The 23,792-nt window shown below is 52.3% G+C and overlaps 3 protein-coding genes across 3 annotated transcripts; 2 read left to right on the top strand and 1 right to left on the bottom strand.

The window, feature by feature from the left end:
- Positions 1-6,827: 6,827 nt before the first annotated feature.
- Positions 6,828-10,090, top strand: TYROBP (transmembrane immune signaling adaptor TYROBP). Its single transcript, XM_080908612.1, has 5 exons — positions 6,828-6,955; positions 7,377-7,403; positions 7,532-7,678; positions 8,229-8,272; positions 9,910-10,090. The coding sequence occupies exons 1-5, from the start codon at positions 6,895-6,897 to the stop codon at positions 9,973-9,975; spliced, it is 345 nt and encodes a 114-aa protein (XP_080764738.1). The 5' UTR covers positions 6,828-6,894; the 3' UTR covers positions 9,976-10,090.
- A 229-nt stretch (positions 10,091-10,319) lies between these two features.
- On the bottom strand, positions 10,320-12,289 carry HCST (hematopoietic cell signal transducer). Its single transcript, XM_080908466.1, has 4 exons — positions 12,163-12,289; positions 11,168-11,191; positions 10,624-10,755; positions 10,320-10,404 (listed from the first exon to the last, which is right to left on the bottom strand). Exons 1-4 carry the CDS (start codon positions 12,203-12,205, stop codon positions 10,364-10,366), a joined length of 240 nt encoding a protein of 79 aa, XP_080764592.1. The 5' UTR covers positions 12,206-12,289; the 3' UTR covers positions 10,320-10,363.
- Positions 12,290-12,725: 436 nt separating this feature from the next.
- On the top strand, positions 12,726-22,303 carry NFKBID (NFKB inhibitor delta; the record flags this gene model as incomplete). Its single annotated transcript, XM_080908337.1, has 13 exons — positions 12,726-12,734; positions 14,375-14,669; positions 16,110-16,213; positions 16,382-16,415; positions 16,855-17,069; positions 17,993-18,168; positions 18,259-18,364; positions 18,452-18,598; positions 18,707-18,758; positions 18,853-19,001; positions 20,865-20,981; positions 21,134-21,298; positions 22,250-22,303. The coding sequence occupies 13 exons, from the start codon at positions 12,726-12,728 to the stop codon at positions 22,301-22,303; spliced, it is 1,623 nt and encodes a 540-aa protein (XP_080764463.1).
- Between the last annotated feature and the right edge of the window lie 1,489 nt (positions 22,304-23,792).

Raw genomic sequence — 23,792 nt, 5'->3', positions numbered from 1 at the left:
TCCCAACAGCCTATAACACAGCGTGATGAAAGCAAGCCAGCAGGGGGGGCCTCCAACTCCATTCTAACCTGGTCTCTCTCTGTCCTGCAACCAAAGTGTGTGGTGTCTTCAGCAGCAGGGCAGGGTCTTGTCATACAGTTCTGATGGTCAATCTGGAGCAATGGTAATAGCCTGTAATTGTTTTGGGGTAGCCTCAGGGGCTTCCGTGGTGAAGAATTCATGGGGGGAGGGGTAACCCATACCTGGCTTTGCAGCTTTCTCATCTTGCTGTAACTTGACTGTGATCTATTTGAATATTGTAGGTATCTCCTTCTTCTGGAGCTATAAAAAAAAAAAGAAAAAGAAAGGAAAAAAAAAAGGTAGACATGCTCTTTTATCCTGTGTCGCTTTCATATTTTTATCTCTACTGATTTCTAGACTAGCCTTTTTTTAAAAAAAAGATTTCATTTCTGTTAAATATATCCATTGAATTTTAATTTTGATATTGTACTTTTTGTTTCTAGAATTGCTTTTTTTTTTTTTTTTTTTTTTTTGCATTTCCTCTGTTTCTTATGGCTTCTAGTTCTCTGCAAGGCTTTTTTTTTTTTTTTTTTTTTTTTTTTAGGCTTATTTTTATGTTCTAATTATGTATCTATACGTGTATCTGTGGGTGTACTTTTTTTTTTTTGTCACCTACTTTTATAAGGGTTCAACCTCTCCTCTAGCCCACCACCCAGCAGAGGTTGTGGAAGAGAAAAGTTATCCGGATGTGTGGGAAGTGGACCTGTTGAGCAAGAGTTCTTTGGGGGTGAACTCGATCTTGGGCCGCAGTTCGATCCCGTAGCAAACGCCAAATACAGCTCAGCAGCGGCAGACCCGCCCTCTGGGCAGGCCGACCGCAGGCAGCTGTTCTACCAACAGGCCTAAGCAGCAAGCGCCTGCAGGGACCTCATGAGCAGTTCTTGGGAGCGCTTCTCTCAATGAGGGCATTACCGCGGAGCTCAGCATTGACACGTAAGGCGAACCAATACGCGTGCGTTGTTAGTGAAGAATGGCGAGGCGGAGCAAACCGTGCTGTCTGCCACTGTCTGTGGGGTCAGATTTACAAGTCCTTCATCCGGGTCCTTTCACGTGTTCGCTATATCAGAACATCCTTCCACCTGTGTGCCCCAGCAAACCACCATTTGACATAACTTCTCCAAGAACCCTGAAGTCTCCACTTCATGCGTGTGTGTATTTCGAAGGCCAGAAGAGGGCATGGGATCCCTGCAGCTGGAGCTGCAGGCAGCTGTGAGCTGTCAGGGGTAGGTGCAAGGAACAAACATGGGCTCCTTGTGTGCTCTTAGCTAGAGCTGAGCCATCTCTCTAGGCCCTTGACATGGCTTTTTGAACTACTGGCCTGTTGTTTGTCTTGAGACCTCGTCTTGTGGCTGGCCTGAAGTTTGCAAGGTAGCAGAGGGTAACCTTGAACTCCTGAGCCTCCTGTCTTTGATCCTTGAGGTCCACTCCACCTCACCCAGTGAGTAGTACAAGGCTTGGTGACTGTAGACCTGTGACATCTCATCACTAGGGTCTTTGGTGACTCTTGCTCCCATTCTCTGTTGAGGCAAAGTCTCCCTGTGTAACCCACACTGGGGCCAAACGCTCAATCCGCCCTCCTCTGCCTTCTTGGACTATAAGTGCTTGCTCTGGTGCCCACTTGACTCTGCACGCCATGTGACCTTCTGGTTTTCTTTCTCTTGGGTAAGCAGTATGGGATTTCAGGATGGCTGGGGAGGCCATCCCTGTCCCCCGAGTGTTGGCTCTGTTTGATTCCTGCCAGCCTGAGACGTCCAGTTCCACATCTTGGCTGCCACTGAGTGGATCAGCCTCTCCACTGGGGTGCTGTGGTGCTTTGCTGAGCTCTCTTGTATTTCTCCAGTGACTAATGATGTTGGTGTTCGCCTCCTGCTGACTGGCCATCAGTCCCTCCCCTTTGCAGAAGTGTCTGCTAAAAAGAGAAAGTCTTGCCGTTGGTGGTGGCACCTGCCTTTAATCCTAGCACTTGGGAGGTTCGAGGCCAGCCGGGTCTACACAGCACGTTCCAGGACAGTCAGAGCTACACAGAGAAATCTGTCTCGAAAAACCTAAAAGCAAGCCACACAACCAACTAACCCTCTTGGCCACTCAGGTGAAGGCCGGCTTCACTCCTGGAGCCAGAAGCAGCCACGGGACGGTCAGGCTACGTTCGAGGCTGTGTAGGTTGAGAAGTTGACTCAAAAAAGAAAGCAAACCAGTGTGTAAGCACTGTGGTGCATGCTGGTGACCCTGGTATTCAAGAGACAGAGATAAAAGGATCAGAGAGATCAAAATCATGTTGACTACATAATGGACTCAAGGCCATCATGGGATACATGCAAAAGAAAATGGGGTTTTCTTCTCTTCCTCCTTCTTCTTCCCCCTCCTCCTCTTCTTCCTCCCCTCGTTCTCTCCCTCCTCCTTGTCTTCCTCCTCCTCCTCTTCCTCCTCTCCCTCCTCCTTGCCTTCCCACTTCTCATCTTCCTCCTCTCCCTCCTCCTTGCCTTCCCCCTCCTCCTATTCCTCCTTTTCCTTGCCTTCCTCCTCCTCCTCTTCCTCCTCTCCCTCCTCCTTGTCTTCCCCCTCCTCATCTTCTTCCCCTCCCTCCTCTTCCTCCTCTCCCTCCTCCTTGTCTTCCTCCTCCTCTCCCTCTTTTTTGTTTTCCTCCTCTCCCTCCTCTTCCTCCTCCTTGTCTTCTCCCTCCTCATCTTCCTCCTCTCCCTCCTTCTTGCCTTCCCCCTCCTCCTCTTCCTCCTCTCCCTCCTCCTTGTCTTTCTCCTCCTCCTCTTCCTCCTCTCCCTCCTCCTTGTCTTTCTCCTCCTCCTCTCCCTCCTCTCCCTCCTCCTTGTCTTCCTCCTCCTCCTTTCCCTCCTCTTCCTCCTCTCCCTTCTCTTCCTTCTCTCCCTCCTCTTCCTCCTCTCCCTCCTCCTTGTCTTCCTCCTCCTCCTCTCCCTCCTCTTTCTCCTCCTTGTCTTCTCCCTCCTCCTCTTCCTTCTCCTCCTTTCCCTCCTCTTTCTCCTCTCCCTCCTCTCCCTCCTCTCCCTCCTCCTTGTCTTCCTCCTCCTCCTCTCCCTCCTCTTCCTCCTCCTTGTCTTCTCCCTCCTCCTCTTCCTCCTCTCCCTCCTCTCCCTCCTCCTTGTCTTCCTTCTCCTCCTTTCCCTCCTCTTCCTCCTCTCCCTCCTCTCCCTCCTCTCCCTCCTCTCTCTCTTCTTCCCCCTCTTCCCCAGTTCTTTTCTTCAGTGCTAGAGACAGGCTCTTGGGCCTTGAACATATTTAACAAGCACTTTACCACTGAGCTACACCTGTAGGCTTTTTTCTTCTTCTGTTTTTCAAAGCTTCACAGGGCTGCTATGGGGCAGGTAGATTGTGGCAGCCACAGACCCAACAGGGTACTGGGGTTCTGGGACTGTGGGCTTTTACCTTCCACAGCTCTTGGCCCGCTTCCTGGAGAGGCTGGTTATCTTATAGACCTCAGTCCATCTTTCTGCAACAGGACCCAGCCCATCAGAAGACATCTCTCACCACATCTTTCTTCACCCAAAGATAGAACCTGCCCACCCTCTGGCCCAGAGACCAGTGGAGGTTTGCTTTCTGTGGCTTGGGCCTGTGCAGCTGTATGAGTTGTAAAGATATTGCAAGATGTCACTTTTGAGCTGGTCCTGGTGGTTCATGCCTTTAACACTGGCACATGGGAGGTTAAAACATGAGGATTGTGGGCTCAAGGCCAGCTGAGTTACAGAGACCTGGGCCATCCTGAGCTACATGGCATGACTATGTCTCAGAGAGGGGAGGTAGGAAGAGGGAGAGAGAGAAAGAGAGAGGGAGAGGGAGGGAGAGGGAGGAAATGGAGAGGGAGGGGAAGAGAGAGGGGAAGAGGGAAGGAGAGGGGGAGAAGGAGGGGAGAGAGAGGGAGGGGGAGGAGGAGAGGGAGAGAGAGAAAGAGGGAAGGGAAGGGGGGAGGAAGAGAGAGAGGGAGAAGAAGGGAGAGGGGGGAAATGGAGAGGGAGGGGAAGAGAGAGGGGAAGAGGGAAGGGGAGGGGGAAAAGGAGGGGGAGAGAGAGGGAAGGGGAGGAGGAGAAGGAGAGAAAGAGGGAAGGGAAGGGGGGAGGAAGAGAGAGAGGGAGAGGGTAGGGGAGGGGAAAGAGGAGAGGGAGGGGGAGAGCGAGAAGCAGGCTGTAAAGATGGCCCTGTGGCTAAGCCTCACTTGGTTCCCTGTTCCCACGGGGCAGCTCAGTAACTCCAATTCCAGTTTCAGGGGATCTGATGGCCTCTTCTGGTCTCTGAGGGCACCAGGCATGCATGTAGATTTAGGCATTCACACATATACATAAAAATAAAATAAATCTGAAAAAAAAGAAAAGCAGTTTAGATGGATGGATGGATGGATGGGTGAGTGAATGGGTGGGTTAGTGGATGGATGGATGGACAAACAGGTGGGTGGATGAATGGATAGAGGGATGGATGGATGGATGGGTGGATGGATGGATGGATGGATGATCAGTCCTTTGGTCCGGAAACAATGTGTCCTTGGGTCTGGAAAGGTCGCTCAGTTGGCAAAGTGCTGGCCCCATGTAAGAGAAAAGACTAGGACTGTAATCTCATAACCGAGGTGACAGAGTTGCAAGGATTCCTGGAAGGGGGGTCCAGCCTGGTCTACTTGATCTTTTTCAGACCAGTAAAAGAAAAGGTAAATAATCCGCAAGATGACACCTGAGTAGTTTGTCCTCTGGCCACACACCCTGAGGCACACACTCAAGGCTCAGCCTGACCTTGGCTTAAATCCCACAAATTTCTACCAACACCTCTCCTTTGGAACCCCTCAAACTCCCCACGTCTTAGCAACTAAAGAGGACACCAGAGCTCCAAGCAAAGCCCAATCCCTCCTCCTATAGACCACATTTGCTCTGGATAGTGCCCTGGTAGCTTGGCTGTTCTATTGCATGTGTTCTGGAGAAAGGACAGCTGTGGCTGGGGTTGGAGGAGGGGGTCAGAAGGCTCATGCCAGGAAGCTGGAAAATTGGAGAAAGATTTAGAAAAAGGAAACCAGGGCTGGAGAGATGGCTCAGTGGTTTAAGAGCACTGCCTGCTCTTCCAGAGGTCCTGAGTTCAATTCCCAGCACCCACATGGTGGCTCACAGCCATCTGTAATGGGATCTGATACCCTCTTCTGGTGTGTCTGAAGACAGAGACAGTGTACTTATTATATATAATAAATAAATAAATCTTTTTAAAAAGGAGAGTAATTAGCATCCCACAAAAAGCCTACAATGTGTCAGGCAGAGTTCTGATGATCCTCACAAAGTCCTGCGGAGATACTTGTGTCCTCCGGTTCAGGTCCCCACGCTTTGCTTCTGCTCATGGGCAGAGGGAACCTTGACCCCTCAGAAGGTCAGGTCCCTCCTTTCCATGGCCACACAACGGTCCTTCCCTGACTTAGCTCAGGCTAGCTCAGGCTTGTTGTAAGAGGTCTACTCTGTCCCTGGGGTGGGGGCACTTTTCCAACCTCCAGCTCTAGACTTTAGAAAGAAACTTTTGGATTCTTTAGGAACCAGACTCAGCTTGACCCCGGGGCAGTAGTGGCTATGACCATCAGAGACACCTCCCCCACGCCCGGTTCTAGAGTCTCTTCCTCCCAGAGTGGCATTAGCTTCTGCCCCATGACCACCATCTGGCTTCCCCTTTCTCTCGCACCCAGGGTGCTACAGGACGTGACATGCAGTGGAGGGGGGGAGGCTTCCTGCATCTGGCTCTTGCCTAAGGGCTCCAACCTCAGGTTCCTCCTTCTCCCGTCCTCACTTAGGCTCCCACTGTGGACTAAAATAGTCCCAACCTCCTCCGCCACAAGCTCCCCTCTGTCCTGACTCCCAGCTGTTCCCCCACCCCAGTGTAGCCCAGCCCAGCCCAGCCCAAAAGTCACCTCGTGGCCACCACCTACCTCCTGCCAAGCTCTGTCTCTGTGGTATACACATCTGTGATATGAGTTCGCACCCTCTTTCTCTGCTGTGTGGCTGTGGGCAAGTGTCTTTACCTCTTTGTAAAATGGGAGAAAGGCATCAACCCCTGGTGAATACTTTGAGGACTCTGACTTAACACTTGGGAGTACTGTCTGGAACGCTCCTGCCTGTGACTCTCTCCTCAATAGCCTGCGACCACGACAAGAGTGTAGATATTGAACAACAGCTACAGCTGATATTTATAAGACTATTGTGTGTCAGACCCTGCTCTAGTGACGTCAGTTGGCTGAGACCCCGCAACCCTGCAAGGAAAGTCTGATTTTATTCTCAGTCTTGTAGATGAAGAAATGGAGGCTCAGAGAGGCTAAGCGACTCGCTCAAGGTTGCCCAGCCAAGAAGAGGCTGAGCTGACTTCAGTTATTAACACCCACAGTCCCTCCTGTTACAAGATTTTTAAAAAAAAAAAAAAAGATTTATTTATTTTATATGAGTACCCTGTAGCTGTCTTCAGACACACCAGAAGAGGGCATCAGATCTCATTACAGAAGGTTGTGAGCCACCATGTGGTTGCTGGGATTTGAACTCAGGACCTCTGGAAGAACAGTCAGTGTTCTTCACCGCTGAGCCATCGCTCCAGCCCGTTACAAGATTTGCCCTCTGTCTGAAGATGAAGAGAACTGCTGTGCGTATCTCTTGTCCTTCTTGCTCAGCCCATTAAGACGGTGGCACAGCTCCCTGGCCTGCATCCTTCCTGCTGCCATGTCAATCCGTCTGTCCCTCCCCCCTGCTGCTGTCCCCTCCTCCTGCTGCCACCACATATCACACTTCCTCCTTCACTTGGTTGGACGTCACACCAGGTCCCACCAGCCCCTGGACTGTGGTGTCCAGTGCACATCTGGCCACCATGGGGGCCCCGGAGCCCTCCTGGTGCCTTCTGTTCCTTCCCGTTCTCTTGACTGTGGGAGGTGAGTCGGGGGCTTCTGTGGCTGCCTCCTATGTCCTCAGCTCACGTAGGGGCCAGCGCTGGGCAGAGAGCAGGAAGGGACAGCGCAGACAAAGGGGAAGGCTGGCAGGAAGAAGGTTCTGTGGGTCTCTCCCTGAGCTAGAGGCCCCAAGATTTAGAACCTGGTAGAATCAGTGGGGGGGAGGGATTGAAATTCTCAGATATATCACACGTTGATCTACATTAGCCCCACTGGGTGCTGTGAGGTGAGCCCTTTCTTACCTTCTCCAGCGTCTACATCCACTGTCCGTGTCTCCTTTTGAATATAGAATCTCTCATATAGCCAAGGCTAGCTTCTAATTTGCTATGTAGTTGAGGCTAACCTCAACCTTTCTATTCTCTGCCTCCAACTCTCTCTGTATATCTTTTTTTTTCTTCCTTAGGATTACATCCCGTACAGGCCCAGAGTGGTAAGCCATAACACCCCCGGTCTTTCTCTCTTCCTCTCAAAGACCTCCACTCCTTTTCCTTCTGTTGCTCTCCCTGCTAACTCCAAGCCCTGATTGTTAACCTGTGTCCCCCTCGTCCTGTTCCTGAGACACTTTCCCACGATGCGAATGTTCTTCCGTGAGCCCGGGCGTACTGGCTGGGATTGTGCTGGGTGACTTGGTGCTGACTCTGCTCATTGCCCTGGCGGTGTACTCTTTGGGCCGCCTGGTCTCTCGAGGCCGAGGGACCACAGACGGTGAGTAGGGCTGGAGGGGACTCGTCTGGGGGCACTTTGAGACCCGGCCTGATGGGAGGTGGACAAGGTGAAGGCTTCAAGGTCACAAATATCACGAGGGCTGGGGATGGGAGGGGTGGCTTGTTATTATTGTTTGTGTTTCTTTCCTTAATGCTGAGGCTCCAAATGCTTGCATTTGTACAGAAGATGCTCTCTACCAACCCGAGTTTCAGGCCAGAAGGGCTGGGGGGAGGTTCTGGTTTTTTTCCCCCCTCATATATATATATATATATTTCAGTGTGTGTGCTTGTGTGTGCATGCACATTTGAGTATAGTGTCCACAAAGGCCAGAAGATGCCACCAGGTGCCCTGGAACTGGAGTTACAAGTGATCCATCCATGCGTGTGGATGCTGGGAATTGAGCTTGGGTCCCTTGCAAGAGCAGGATCTGCTTTTCACTGCTGAGCCATCTCTCCAGTTGCTCAGAAGAGCTGGTTTAAGAACAAAAAGTAGACCCGATTCACAGCTTAGTCCATCTTTACATCCTACGCCACTCTCTGTCCTTCTACAGGGGCCCGGAAACAGCACATGGCTGAGACTGAGTCGCCTTATCAGGTAAGAATGCCAAGTTCTTCTCCACCCTTGATCCTGCCCCATTCTAGCTTCCCCCAACACAGGCACACACACACACACACAAATACACAGAGACACATACACACCCACACATAGACACATACACACAGACAGACACACACACACAAATACACAGAGACACATACACACCCACACATACACACAGACACACCCATACAATACACACACACACACACACACACACACACACACACACAAAACCCTTCCCAGAACCTTAAGGTCCCTTCCTCAGGAGCTCCCCCAATCTTGAAGGCAAACGCACATCTGTGAAACATATTCAATGGTCAACCATGACTTTTATGCTCTGTTTCAAATGAGTCTCTTGTCAAGATTCTATTTCTCTCTGTGTGTGTGTGTGTGTGTGTGTGTGTGGGTGTGGGTGTGGGTGCGCGAGCGTGCGCGCGCGTGCGTGTAGACAGATTATAGGAGGACATCAAATCCTATCTTTACCTTATTTTAAAAATTGCACTGACTTTATTATTTATTTATGGGTGTATGTAAAGCAGGTAGGGGTGCGTATGCTTTGGCAGCCATGTGGGAGTCAGAAGACAGCCTGTCTCTCCTTCCACCTGTGGATCTCCGAACTCTTAATTCTGGTTGGTAGGCTTGGCAGCAAGTGCTTTGCCCACTGAGCCATCTCACCAGCCTTAAGACTCCTTCCTAACCTTTGGGATATGGGGGAAGCTATGAAACTCCTGATCTAGGGAAGCACACCCAGGCTCTCTGGAATGTGCTCTCAGAGTCTGCTCCTTGGAGTCACAGACACCTACTCTGTGACCCCCCTCTCTGGAAATCTACCTCGCTCCCTGTTTGGCCCATTTGATTGACTCCTTGCTGGAGTAAAGTTTTCTTTGAAAAGTGTAGGAATCTCTTGATTCTTGATTTGAGTTTGGTGTGGGGCGGTAGTGGCCCATGCCTTTAATCAGGCAGATCTCTGTGAATTTGATGCCAGCCCGATCTACAGTGTGAGCTCCTGGGCGGTCAGGGCTATGCAAAGAAACCCTGCCTCCCAACAAAAACAAAACAAAAACTATCTCAATATTGGCCATCTGATACTCAGAAGACCCTGGGCCATCCAGTCTCTTAGAGCCAGGAAACATTAGGGTAAATGTCAGCCTGATTTATTTATCCTTCGGTGGCTTGGTTGAGGCCTATATGGATCAACACAGCCTCCCAATTGGAGAAGCTTATTTGAAGCAACTTAACAAAATCATCTGGGGTGACATTATGAAGAGATTGGTGTAAGCCAGTATGATGGTAGGATAGGAAAGAAACTAAAGATGGGGAAACTGAGGCATGTCCAACACTCAAAGGGTGAGCAGGTTGAAGATCTATGATTTTGGTGCTCCAGGCGGCGGGAATTGCACGTGCAAAGGTCCTGGGGTTAGCACATAATGTCCGGGCAGAGAAGCCAGGGGAATGCTGAGTGCACTGAATAAAATCTGGACGTTTTCATGGTTTTAAGTTTGAAAAAGTTGCCAGAGACCTTGAAGGTCATTAGGAAGCTAAATTTGTTTTTACTGGGCCCCCTCCAATGAATGGCCTCCATCTTTTTATTTATTTATTTATTTATTTATTTATTTATTTATATTTTTTAGGAGCTTCAGGGTCAGAGGCCAGAAGTATACAGTGATCTCAACACCCAGAGGCAGTATTACAGATGAGCCCACCCTATGCCCATCAGCAACCTGATGCCTGGATCCAGTCATTCCCGATGCCCTACTCAACAAGCCCTCCCTGGGATCAGGACTCCCGCTGGAATACAGCCCCACATTTCTGTCCCCCAATAAAAGACGGATCGAAAACAATGACTGAGTCATGCTAGACTGGGCTGAGGCATTGGGTTACAGTGGGGTCTCCCCCACCCCACAAGAACGGCCTTAAATCAAGAAAGTGTCGCCTGGGAGGCAGTCACTCTTTGGGAAGAACAAGTCTAGAGGTATTAGAATCACTTTATTCCAGTCCTGAAGAAGTGCGTTCCCATGCACCCCGCCCCACCCCCACGCGATCCAGGATGAGAGGGCCAGAAGACTAAAGTGGAAGGTGCCGCCGTCAACCTCTGCCAGGCATGTTGATGTAAACTCTACCATCTTCTGGTGGGTGGAGTAGAGAAACCATGAAGCCTGACCACCCAGCACTCTTCCCACATCTCCACCTTCTTGGGAGACCCCCTGCCTCAGCAGGGAACTTCCTCAGGGGTTCCCCAGACACCTCCTCCAGGGCTTCCCCGGGACCGCCTTCGTGGGACCCCCTTCTTCCCTAGGGACTGCTAGGGGACCTACTCTTCAGGCCCCGCCCAAGTGTTGGCTCACCTTGGGCAGGTCTGCTGTGTGGGCGCATACATACAAACACCACCCCCACGATTAGGAGTGACATTACCGCATCTGCGGCCACCAGGCCTGCCAGGAGTGGCAGGGACAGAGACCCACATCCGGAGCAGAAACCTGGGGAGGAGAGCGGGGGGGGGGGGGGGGAGGTGTGGAGGGGGGGTTAGAGCCCAGACAAGCAGGCAGCTGAGACTTCTGACTCCCAAACGATGTGATTCGCTCACCGGGAGCCCTTCCCCGCCCCACCCCCATCCCACCCCGTCGGATTCCCTGTAGATGCCGGAGACAGGGGGTGGGGTAGGGGAATGTCCCAGATTCTTTGGGATTCTTTGTGCCCTGGGCACACGGGAGACTCTGTTACAGAGAGTCTCATGGTCCCCATCGCTTCAACTGGGTGGTTAAGAGTCAATATGGACCCTGGAAAGGGCGGGATTAGGAACGTCAGGAGCCAGGGGTGTGCTGAGGGACCGACTTCAGGGTTGCAGGCGCTGCTGGAGTTACACGGGCAAAGACTTCTTTCATTCCTCACCTGCGGACGTCTGACTTGCGGCCACTGTGAAAAGACCCGAGAAGGTGGATGGGGGTGGCGAGTACGAGGGCGGGGCGGGGGGAGCAGACCCCAACACCCAGGCATAGGCCAGGGGGGTATTTGAGTATAGTGCGAATTTTGGCTTGTTTAAAAAACTAATTATGTTATGTGATTATGTTTTGTTACAGCAGCTGACTGTGATTTGTCTCCTGCTCTGGCTGGGGGCGGGATTCTGCCTGCTGAACATAGTTTACTTTTGGAATTCTGGGGACTCCTGAGAGGGTGGGAAAATGCCAGAGCCCTAGAAGCTGTGGCTGCCCCCACTACCACTGCATTGGCTGTTTGCTGGATCACTAGGGGCTGATTGCTTTCTCCATGCTTTATTGGGATGTTTTTCCTAGCACCCTTCTCCACCCCAGTCCCTTCAGCTTCCCCCAGCACTAGGTAGGCAAGAAAGAAGATTAGAAGGGAAGAGGGGTGTAGACCTCTTTAGATTACTTCCTGCTGGTTAGGGGTGTCAAGTTCTAGGGACAAGTCCTTAGGATGTCTCCAACCGGCAACCCAGCAAAAGCAGCAGGCCGCCACTGCAACCCCCGGTGGTTCTGGCCTCTTTAAGTCTCTCAAGACTCCCCAGAATTCCAAAAGCAAACTGCCTTCAGCGGACAGAAGCACAGCACAAGCCATAGTTACCTGCCAAGGACAATCTTAAACATCCCCATATCCCACACCCGAGCTTAAAACAAAAACATTCACATAACCTAAGTTTTTAAAGAACCCCAAAATCCTCGCTACACTCAAGACCTAACTGAGCTCCACGGCGGAGAGGTGAACTGGAAGGAGAGCTCAGGCACAGAGACCAGAAAAGGGAAATAGGAGTGACTCAGCAGGGCTCCAGAATCCCATGCCCAACCCCCCAAGGACCCAGGGGCACAGGGAGAACAGCTGACATCAGATGGCAGCCTTTCTGTCCCTCAACCCCTGACCACTGGCTTCACCTGGGAGCAGAAGCAGGAACAGGAGGTAGCCTGGAGGGGCCATGCTGGGCTGAGACCTGACTGGATCTGGCCAAAACTGTAGTCCAGGGAAGACCTCGAACAGTAGAGGAGCAGAGAGGCAGCTAGGACGGATGTCACCCCGATGGTGACAATACCACGTACTTCCTGTGTGTGGGTACATGTCTGTCCTTAAGACTTCCTTTGGAGAACAAATATGGGGGAGTCGGAGCCCAGAGACACTTCTGTGATTATCTTGGTGGGGTGGTAAGAGGACCGTGGTGTAGGCACCCTGGAGACGGGTGGAGGTAGAGCCAACACCCCTTGGGGCCAGAGGGTGTGTGTGTCTGAGAAAGGGGACCACCGTGACTGTAGTTTCCAGCCTGGATGAGAGTCAGGAAGAGCTGGTTAAGGGAGGAGAGAGGGCTGTCTGTGTTTGGGCACAGAGTTGAAAATAGCCTAATGGATCTTTCTGGAAATGAGAATGGGGTTCAGAGTCCAGGGACAAGTCTGGTCCTGACCCGTAAATCTCTGAGGCCTGATGGCTGAAAGGCACGTGTAAAGCCATGGACTGTGTGAGATCGTTAAAGAGGGACACACACACACACACACACACACATACACACACACACACTTACACATACACACACTCACACACACACACATACACACACACACTTACACACACTCACACACACACACATACACACACACACTTACACATACACACACTCACACATACACACTTACACATACACACACTCACACACACACACTCACACATACACACACACTTACACATACACACACTCACACATACACACTTACACATACACACACTCACACACACACACTCACACATACACACACACTTACACATACACACACACTCACACATACACACACACTTACACATACACACACTCACACACACACATACACACACTTACACACACACACTTACACACACACACACACACACTGCCAGGAGGGAGAGGGAACCAGCAACCAGCTACGGAAGCCAAAGGCAGGAAGCAAGAGAGGGGGAGACCCAACCCCCACAGTGTTTTAAGAAAGAGAGAAGGATTTGGTCATCATAGTTCAGTGCCAAGGAAGGTCACCAAATGGGAACTGAGAATATTCATCCCCTGGTGGACTGGGAATTCCTGCTTGGTTCACACCTCTCTATCCCCAGCACCCAGCAGAGTGTCTCCTTTATGCTAACAGGTTTTTTGTTTTTTGTTTTTTTTTTTTTAAATGGTGAACAAGCCAGGCATGATTGCCCGAGCCTGTATGTTCAGTACTAGGGAAAGCACTAGAGAAAAATGGCTGTGAGTTCAGGGCCAGCCTGGCTGATAAATGGCTGTGAGTTCAAGGCCAGCCTGGCTAATTTAGCAGGTGCGTGGCCAGTCCAGCCACTTAGATGTAGGAAGCCCCTGTCTCAAAAACAAAGTGTTGGTAGGGAGATTGTGTGGCAGATAAAGGTCCCCGGCCTGTGTTAGAGCCCAGAACCCTCACAAAAAGGCCGGTATCTACAGTCAGCTTCAGAGCACATGTTCTCCCATCTCCAGGAGAGTACGTATACACACACACACACACACACACACACATTTTTAAATGCAAATATTGGAACCAGACATAGTGGCACATTTCTTTGATCCCAGCACTGGGGAGACAGAAGCTGGCAGATTCCTGTGGATTCCAAGGCCAGCCTGGTCTACATAGTGAGTTCCAGGACAGGTTAGGGCTGCATATCGAGACACTGTTTTGAAGGGGAGGGGGGACGCGATGCTGAAAAAAAAAATCCAATATTGGCCAATTATCTGTAACCCAACATTTGGGAAATGGAAGCAAGAGAATCAGAAGGAGTTCAAGGTTATCCTCGGTTACCTAGAGTTCTAGGCCGACCTGAGCTACATGAACCCCCTCTTTGCCCTTCACACACACACACTCAAATCAAAACTGAAACCAAAGGGGGGGAAAAACCTTTATAAATGAAAGTTAACTCTAAAGGAAACAGCCACGTGGGAAAGAGAGATTTAAGGCATCTATATGACCCTTGCCTAAAGACTTATGAAGGCCATTGGGTCTAGACTCGTGGTCTTCTTCCCATGAACACCCAATAGTACTTATGCACGGCCAAGTCAAGGCCTGCAGTATCCCCTTGGTCAGAGATTCAGAATTCCAGGTCTCCCTGCTCCACGTCCCCTTCTAGGAAAAGGCAGGACCCCCTAAGCACCTACTTCCAGGGAGACCAGGCAATGACACTCTCCAAGGTCAGCCCCTCCCATCCAGAGACGAAGTTAGCTTCACCCGGGACTCCCAGCACTGTGGGCGGGGCTCCGCCTTGAACCGGGCGTGGCCAAAAGCCGAATTTAAAAACTCGCGGGGGAACGTGCCTTTGGATAGGGGGACCCGGCGGCGGCTCCGCGGGGGGAAAGCAGCGAGGCTGGCGCAGCGCCGAGGCCGCGGCCCTGGGGGCCCACAGTCTGCATCCAAGAATCCTCGAGGTAAGGATTGAGGTAACGCGAGGCACGCGCCTTTCTGAGGGCTTTGGGGGTTGGCTGGAGCGCAAAGCTGGACCCTGAGAGTTGGGGGTTCTCGACGTTTAAAGGAGCGAGCTGAAGAGGGAGCGGCTGGGATCCTGGACTTCTGAGTCCTGGGGACGCTGGGCATTAAGAGAGGTTATCTGGAATCTTGGGGACTGGAAAGCCTAATACCGGGGATTCTGTAAGGACGAAGTGACCCGGGCTCCTTCACCCAAGGAGGCGCGTTGCATTGCATCCTTGGAGCTGCGGCCATGGACGCAGGTTTGGGTCTCGGAGGTCGGTCGCTGGACCTCAGGGGTCCACTCTGATCCAGACCAGCCCCACCCTGGGATTTCCCAGAGCAGCAGCGGCGCGGGGTGCCCGGGCCGAACAGGAATTCCCCGCGCTCGGGGATTCCACGGGCGCCGCGCTCCGCTGCGCGTCCCCGCCCCCGAGCCGGACACCTGCGGCGCGCGCGTGCGGAGCGGAACTGGGAGGTGGAAGATTCCCTTGCGTGAGCGCCGTGACGTCAGCGCGCGGCGTCTCGTCTCGAGGGTTTCCGAGCCGGTCCCCCCCACCCCCATCCCGGGCTGGCTTTAACCCTTCTTGCGCTGGAGTCAACGCTGGGAAGTCTGAGCTGGGGATTTGCTCTTCTCGGGGCCGAGGGAACCGGACTTGCAGGTCCCAGAGGAGGATGAGGGTCCGTACTCCTGGGTTCTGGAGGAGAGAAGCGCCTATTGGGAGACAGGGGCATCTGCGGGATGGTGGCTCCCTGCTACCCCCAAGTCTGCCGAGGTGGGGGCAGGAGGTTTGCGACTCCAGATCCCTGGATCTCTGAGGAACTACTGATACAGGACTAGAAGAGTAGCAGTTCACCTTTTTCTGTGCTGACCTTGCGTCCAGTCCCACATATCAGATTCTAGAACAGAGAAATATGTGGTTGTTGTTTTGAGACAGAGGTCTCAGGTAGCCCAGGCTGGCTTCTCACTTGACCCTCCTGCCATCACCCCCGAGAGCGCTGGATTGCAGGGGTGGGCCTCTACTCCGCGTTTAAAACAGGCATTGGGAACCCGAAAAATGCCTTTTCAGGAAGTTGAGATTAGCAAACCCCAACCCTCCTCTTCAAGTGTTTAGGACCTGGTAGCCTAGGTTGGGATTTTTTACGGATGTGGTGATGCTTCGGAGGAGTGGGATGTCTCCGGAGGAGACAGATGCTTCAGAAGCCTCCCCGCTTCCTCAGTTTCCACTACGGTGGTGGAAAGTTGGTGCAGAGGAAAAGCGCGGAGTAAAAGGAAGGAAATTGCAGAGGCGGACGCCGCATCCACTCCTAGCCACCCACCGCTGTCGCTGAGGGTGCATTCCGGGGTGCGTTCGGGTGAGTTAAATATTCCTGCTGACTTCCTTCTGTCTTCCCACACACAGTGAGTCGGCCTGAGCGTAGTCACTGCCCAACACAGACTGTGAAGAAGCTTCTGGAAGAACAGAGGCGCCGACAGCAGCAGCCAGAGGCTGCTGGGGTGCCGCCGGTGAGTCTCTGGAAGTCCTGTATAGGACATGAAACCATGTGCTCTGGGGGAGATGGGAGTTGTAGTCCCGACTTTGACCCTCTACAGGTGGGGGACAGATCTGGAAGAATCATTTATATATATATTTTCTTTACATTGCAGGGGCACTTCTCCCCTCCTCTGGTCCAGCCACTGACCCCATCTGTGAACGAGGCAGAGGCAGGTAAGAATAGGAAGTTAGCTCCCAGCCCCAGCTTCTCTTTGATGGCCAGCCAGTCATAGTTGCACGTCTGTATTCCCGGTACTCCAGAGGTTGATGGGGGCGGATTGATTGCCATTGGGTTCAAGGCCACAGTTACTTACTAGCGAGTCCCAGGCCACCTAGAGCTAAGACGCTTTGTCTTCAAACAGAAACCTCTGGAATTTGACGTTGGTTTTCAGTAGCCCAGGAGCCAGTCAAGGGCCCAGGGTTTGAGATTCCAGGAATCCAGATCCCAGTTACTTGAGATCCAGGAGGCCATGCCTCCCAGCTGGTTGATGTCCCAGAATTGGAGGACTCACCTCCTGGGTCTCGGTACCTCGGGAGACGCCAGGTTCACTGTCCCTGGCCATGTCTCTGGGTTCTAATAACAAGCTAGCTCTGTCCACCCTCTGGGTTTCAGGCCATACTCACTTCCCTGCCTTCCAAGAGACTGTGGATCCTGGACCCGGCAACCTGGCTCCCCCTACAGGCTTTGCGGACTGGGAACCACCAGGCACCCAAGCTCCGTATGCAGAAGGCTCTTTCCCATTCTCTGCTTCTGAAGGCTTCCTGACTCCTGATTTCTACGCACTGTCAGACCCAGGCCGCTCAGGCCCATTTCCCCTGGCAATGGAGGTAAACATAGAGTGGAGACAGATCCTTGGGGCCCCTAAAAACTTCCCAGTGGTGCTGAGCCTGGTGGTGCAGGCTTTTGTCACCCCAGCTACTAGGGAGGCAGAGGTGGAAGGGTTGCAGTACCTACCTGGGCTACAGAATGAGTTCAGGGTTGCCCTGGACACATTAATAAGAGGAACGCAGAAAACATGGGGCGTTTTGCTCTGCGGTCCAGCTCTCTCCTAGCATGTGTGAGGTAGGGATGGAGAGCAGGGAATCTCACTATTCTGAGAAATCAGGGACTGGTTTAAGATTCCCACCCCTGGCCAAGGGTACTGGCTTATGCCTGTAGTCTCAGCACCTGGGAGGCAGAGGCGAGAGGATCGTCATTCTAAGCCAGCTAGTTATTCGTTGAAACCAAGTTGGGTAGTGAAGCAAAGAGAAAACTAAAACAAGCTGGGCGTGGTAGTGTGCACGCCCGGCAGCCAGGCTTCTGCGGCAGAATCGCTTCAAGTTCAGGACTAGCCTGGGCTTCACCATGGGAGCTTTCAAAGGACAAAAGCAAGCCAAAAGGGAGGGGGAGGGGCTGGAGAGATGGCTCAGGGGTTAAGAGCACCGACTGCTCTTCCAGAGGTCCTGAGTTCAATTCCCAGCAACCACATGGTGGCTCACAGCCATCTGTAATGGGATCCGATGCCCTCTTCTGGTGTGTCTGAAGATAGCTACAGGGTACTCATGTAATTTTAAAACAAACAAACAAAAAATCTTTAAAAAGAAACAAAACAAAAAACTTCCCTTTTCCTTTGTGACATAACTGAAGTCCTGAGGTTTAAGATCAGCTGGCACACATGGGTTCCTGGTCTCCTCCATTTGAGCAGGGACTGTGTGTTATGTGTGAGCAGAATTTTCAGGTGACTGACTCTTGCCGCCTCTCTACCCCTCAGGACTCTCTGTATCCCGAGTCTTCCCTGCCACAGGTAGGATCCTGGAGAGTCTCTGGTCTCCCCTCTGGATCCCCACAGTTGCCTCCGTCCACCGGACCCTCCCTAGAAACTGCCCGAGCTCACATACTGGCTCTGGGGCCCCAACAGCTGCTGGCCCAGGATGAGGAAGGAGACACGTGAGTATGGGGAAGTGGGATGGTCTAGAGCCCTGGCTGGCCTGCAGGGGAGGGCTGTTCTCATTGCTGCTCCGCCCCACCTGTCCCCAGACTCCTGCATCTGTTTGCTGCTCGGGGGCTGCGGTGGGCAGCGTACGCTGCGGCAGAGGTGTTACAGGTGTACCAACAGCTGGATATTCGTGAACATAAAGGCAAGGTAAGGCCAGGTGTCCAGACTTCTGCAGCTGGGAAGAGGGCTCCTGACTCTCAGAGCAGTCCGGGCTGATTTCGTTGTGACTTACAGACGCCTCTCCTGGTGGCAGCTGCTGCCAACCAGCCACTGGTTGTGGGAGACCTGCTAAGCCTGGGAGCAGAGCCTAATGCCACCGACCACCGGGGCCGTTCTGTCTTGCACGTGGCTGCCACCTATGGGCTCCCGGGAGTCCTTTCGGTATGTCCGGTTGGTGGATCCAGGGTGTCTGGGATGGGCTGGTGATCCAGATCCTGTTTTCCATGTTTGGATGGACCCTTCTCGGAGCTCCCTTTCTTCTCCTCCCAGGCTGTGTTCAAGTCAGGCGTTCAAGTGGATCTGGAAGCCAGAGACTTCGAAGGTGAGCTGGTCACGGCCGGGGCTGACGTGGCGGGCAAGCTGGGTGGGCAGGGCAGATGCTCAGATGCCAGTTCCTCGGTGTGTACAACCCGCAGGCCTTACCCCCCTCCACACGGCCATCCTAGCCCTCAATGCCGCCATGCTCCCACCTAGCGTGTGTCCGAGGATGCTGAGTTCCCAAGCCCAAGACAGACTGGCTTGTGTGCAGATGTTACTGCAAATGGGTGCCAGTCACACCAGCCAGGTAAGCTTGGCTGACGGATGGGGGGACAGGCAGACCCCTAGGGAAGTGTGTGCAAAGGGCCGCCTGGATGTCCCCGGGCACTAAATGCTGACCTTGCGTCATCTCACTGTGAGGCCCTGAGTATGTTCCTCTACTTGTCCGAGCCCTTCAGCATTTGCGTTGGAGAGGGAATTAGAACCCAGGGAGACGGCTGACCCTAGAAGTTGGCTCTCAGTTCTTTGTTTAATCCTCCTTTCCTGTGACTGGGGTGCCTTCATAGGCAAGCGGAGGGAATACGGTACCATTTAATTTTAAACACGAGTTTTTCATTGTGAGTTTTGAACATAGGATGGAGGTTGTACTATAGTTACTGCCCAGCCCACTACCGCCGTGCCCCATACGTGGTAAACTGTCTCCGAGGACATACTTGAACATGGATTAAGTGCGAAGACTGTAATGATGAGCCCTGTGTACCGACATTACATCAGTAGTCAGCCCTCCCAGTGGCTCCATCATTCCCGTCACCACTTCCCCTTCCGTTTTGGTGTTTTGTTGGTACCGGGGATTTAACGGAAGCCCGGTGCAGGCTAGGCAAGCTCGTCACGAGCCTGTATTATTTGTTTTGTTGTTATTATTTTAAGACACGGTCTCCTTATGTGGTTCAGGCTGACCTCAAACCCCCCATTCTCCTGCCTCTGCCTCCCAAGGCTGGTAGTCCCGGGCCCCCAGGGCCAGTCTCTTTCCTATGCTGCTTTTAGGCAAATAGAAGCATGTGACTGCTTCCATAACCATTTGTCCTTCTTCCTTTCTTCCCTCTTCTTTTGATGCTAACAGTGGAACCTAGAGCCTCTTCATGCTTATTGCAGTGGTAGAGCCCCTGCCTAGAATTCCCCAGGGAGGGGCTGGGGGCGTGGCTCAGTGGTAGAGCCCCTGCCTAGAATCCCCCAGTGAGGGGCTGGGGGCGTGGCTCAGTTGCTGGGGGCGTGGCTCAGTGGTACATAATGTTCCGGTAGAGGGCAAAAAATCTGGAGAGTCAAGGCTCCTTGAAAGCATGTAGTAAAGTTTCATTTTAAAAATCTATTTCCGGGGCTGGAAAGATGGCTCAGTGGTTAGAGCACTGGCTGCTCTTCTCTCAGTCCTGAGTTCAAATCCCAGCAACCACAGGGTGGCTCACAACCATCTGTAATGGAATCGATCTGATATCCTGTTTTGGCACGCAGATGTACATGCCAATAGAACATTCATACATAAATTTTTTAAAATTAATTTAAAATTTTTTAATTTAAATTGTTTTAATTTTTTTTTCTCAAAACAGCAGTTCCCAACCTGTGGGTCATGACCCCTTTGGGGATCATATATCAAATATCCCGCATATCAGATCTTTACATTATAGTTCGTAACAGTAGCAAGATTATAGTTGGGAAGTAGTAATAAAATCATTTTATGGTTGGAGTCACTACAACATGAGGAGCTGTATGAAAGGGTCACAGCATTTGGAAGACTGAGAACACTGCTCTAATATGTGATTGTATAATAGACATGTCTGCTCATTAACCCCACCCAGCTCCTGTACTTATGATACGGTACCATCATATGAGACAGGGTGCATTTTAATGTATAGGGTGCCAGGTGACGAGGACAACTTCCAGCCCAGAAAGTTCCTTGGAGGAACTGGAAACAGGACCTTTCTTCTCAGAGACACTTGAGCTGGGAAACTGTCATATTGAATGTGCGGTTCTGTGACACACAGATGTGTTACAAATGGCTTCCCTTAGCTATGTTCTTCTTACATAGTACAAGCACATAGATCTGTGTAAGGCACCCCTGGTGGCTGCCGGGAGCAGTGTGGATGGGTGACCGGCCTGACCTCTACCATCCTCCTAGGAGATCAAGAGCAACAAGACCATTCTGCACTTGGCTGTGCAGGCTGCCAACCCTACGCTGGTTCAGTTGCTCCTGGGTCTGCCGCGGGGGGACCTGCGGGCCTTCGTTAATATGAAGGTAGGACAGGCCGAGATGTGGTTTGGATGGGATGACGAGGGGCGCGTGAGCTGTGGATGTTGAGAGAGAATGACCCAGGGTGTGTGCAGTGGGTGGAGGTGGGTGAAGGAGGCGTGTGAGATACAGACGAGGCGGGATCTTTGTGGTTTCAGGCCCATGGGAACACAGCCCTTCACATGGCAGCTGCCCTGCCCCCTGGGCCTCCCCAAGAGGCCATTGTACGGCACCTGCTGGCAGCCGGAGCGGACCCGACACTTCGCAACCTGGAGAACGAACAGCCTGTCCACTTGCTGCGGCCCGGGCCGGGCCCTGAGGGGGTGAGCTGACTAAGGGTCCCCCAAACAGCCCCGGAGCCTCATTTAGAAAATCACATCTAGTCTCAGAAGGTGACTCTTCAGAGAGTGGCCTACGCTGAGTACCTCCTGTCATTCCAGTACTCGGAAGGCACAGTGTTTGAGCTAGCCTGGCCTACGTGGTTAGACCCTGTCTCAAAAAAAAAAAAAAAAAAAACAAAAATCCCATAAAACCCCAGACAATAATCTCTGACCTTAAAGGCCGATGGCCCCTATGACTTCCTTTCTTTGTACTCTCAGTCCTGACTCTTGGGCTGAGAGTGTGACCTTCAGTCCCCACTGAGGCCTCTGATCTTAAACGTGATCTTTGACCCTTGCCTCTGCCCTTGAACTACCAGCAGTGCTGACCCCAAGGTGGTTGCAGTCCCAACCAGCAAAACCTTCCTGGCTTTCTACCAGAGTCTGAACAAAAGTTCACCCCCAAACCTACATGACTTTCAGTGTTTAGCCCAGGATGGCCCCTGACTCTCAGTTAGTTCTCTTGGCCTCAGGCATTCCAAGTAATGGGATGGACCAGTACACATGACCTCAACCCGTATCTTGACTTCAGACCTGTGACCTCTGGCCCAACTAACTCCACCTGAGGCACCACTCAGCCTCCCCCACACCTCCTCCCAGCCTCCCCCACACCTCCTCCCAGCCTCCCCCACACCTCCTCCCAGCCTCCCCATACCTCCTCCCAGCCTCCCCCATGCCTCCTCCCAGCCTCCCCCACACCTCCTCCCAGCCTCCCCCACACCTCCTCCCAGCCTCCCCATACCTCCTCCCAGCCTCCCCCACACCTCCTCCCAGCCTCCCCCATGCCTCCTCCCAGCCTCCCCCACACCTCCTCCCAGCCTCCCCCACACCTCCTCCCAGCCTCCCCACGCCTCCTCCCAGCCTCCCCATATCTCACTCCACCTTATTTGTCCCTAGCTCCGGCAGCTACTGAAGAGGAGCCGCGCGGCACCCCCAGGCTTGTCCTCTTAGGACCAAAACCCAGAACCTGGACTGATTTTTCCAGTCCCCACCGTCCCGTGGGACAGTCAGCGTATGCTCATGTCGCAGATTCATGATACTATATGTGTAATATCCTGCCATTAGGGTCTTACATTAAAACTCCAAAGTGGCAATGGGGGAGGTGAGCTGCCTCCAATATTTGGGGTCCGTAACACCTCCCCCCCCTTACAAGGGGCTGTCAGTATGATTTCTGTGAAATCGAACCCATTTCATTGTTTCCATGAAACAAACTCTACAGAGACCTTTAACTCTCTCCTACTTGGATCAATCATGATCACCTTCACACACTCAGTCTTATACCCCAGAATCCCCATTGGAGCCTCCAGGAAATTAGAGGCACCCCAGAACCCTCCCATCAGGGTTCCTCCCCAGGTCCCACACCCCTGAGATGTTAAAATGGCCCCCTGAGATTAAGGTACCCTGAGTCCTGGCTACATTGTCATTTAGAACTCAAATGTCTCCGATGTTAGCACTCCCCAGTGAATTCTTCCCCTTGGTCTGTGTATTTTTCTATAGCTACCAATTAAACTCAATTTGGCCTCAGGCTGTGTGGTGTCCTTCACAATGGGGGTTGGGGGAGCATTGGTGCAGGAGAGCAGCACTGAGGAGCATCAGCAGGATGACAGAAAGGCTCGGAGCCAAAGATCAGGATCTGTCAGATCTAAGCCTGAGGAAGGCACTTTTCTGTTTGGTAGATGGCCATCCCTGATACTGTAATTTCAGACAACCGGTTCCCTGTACCCCCAGAAAACAAAACTAGAAGATTGTGGTGGTACTCACCTTTGAAACCAGCACTTGGGAAGCAGAGGCAAGCAGGTCTCTGAATTTGAGTCCAGTGTGGTCTACATAGTCCCAGGTTAGCCAGAGTTACATAACGAGATGCTGTCTCAAAAAAACACAATATCAAAAGATGTGAGACTTTAAAGCCAGGGAGCTTATCAGGCTAGCAATGTGGCTCAGCAGTAGTGTCCTTGCTTAGAATCCCCCAGTGAGGGGCTGGGGGCGTGGCTCAGTGGTAGAGCCCCTGCCTAGAATCCTCCAGTGAGGGACTGGGGGCGTGGCTCAGTGGTAGAGCCCCTGCCTAGAATCCCCCAGTGAGGGGCTGGGGGCGTGGCTCAGTGGTAGAGCCCCTGCCTAGAATCCTCCAGTGAGGGGCTGGGGGCGTGGCTCAGTAGTAGAGCATTTGTCTAGAATCCCCCAGGGAGGGGCCGAGGAAGAGGCTCAGTGGAAAAATATTCTGCCCTGTGTTGGCAGGCATGATGACACATGACTTTAATCCAACATTCAGGAAGCAAAGGCAGGCAGATCTCTGTGTTTAAGGCCAGGCTGGTCTACCTAGCAAGTTCTAGGACAGCCAAAAAAACCAAAGGAACGAACAGACAAAAACCCTATGTTCCATCCCTAGCCCTGGCCAAAAGCCAACCCCCCCCAAAAAAAGAAAACAAATTGGGGGGCTACT

This window comes from Micromys minutus, assembly GCF_963924665.1.
Source record: "Micromys minutus genome assembly, chromosome: 32".
NCBI classification, from domain to species: Eukaryota; Metazoa; Chordata; class Mammalia; order Rodentia; family Muridae; genus Micromys; species Micromys minutus.
The sequence above is the reverse complement of the archived record's forward strand: the minus strand, read 5'-3'. Positions and strand labels throughout refer to the sequence as shown.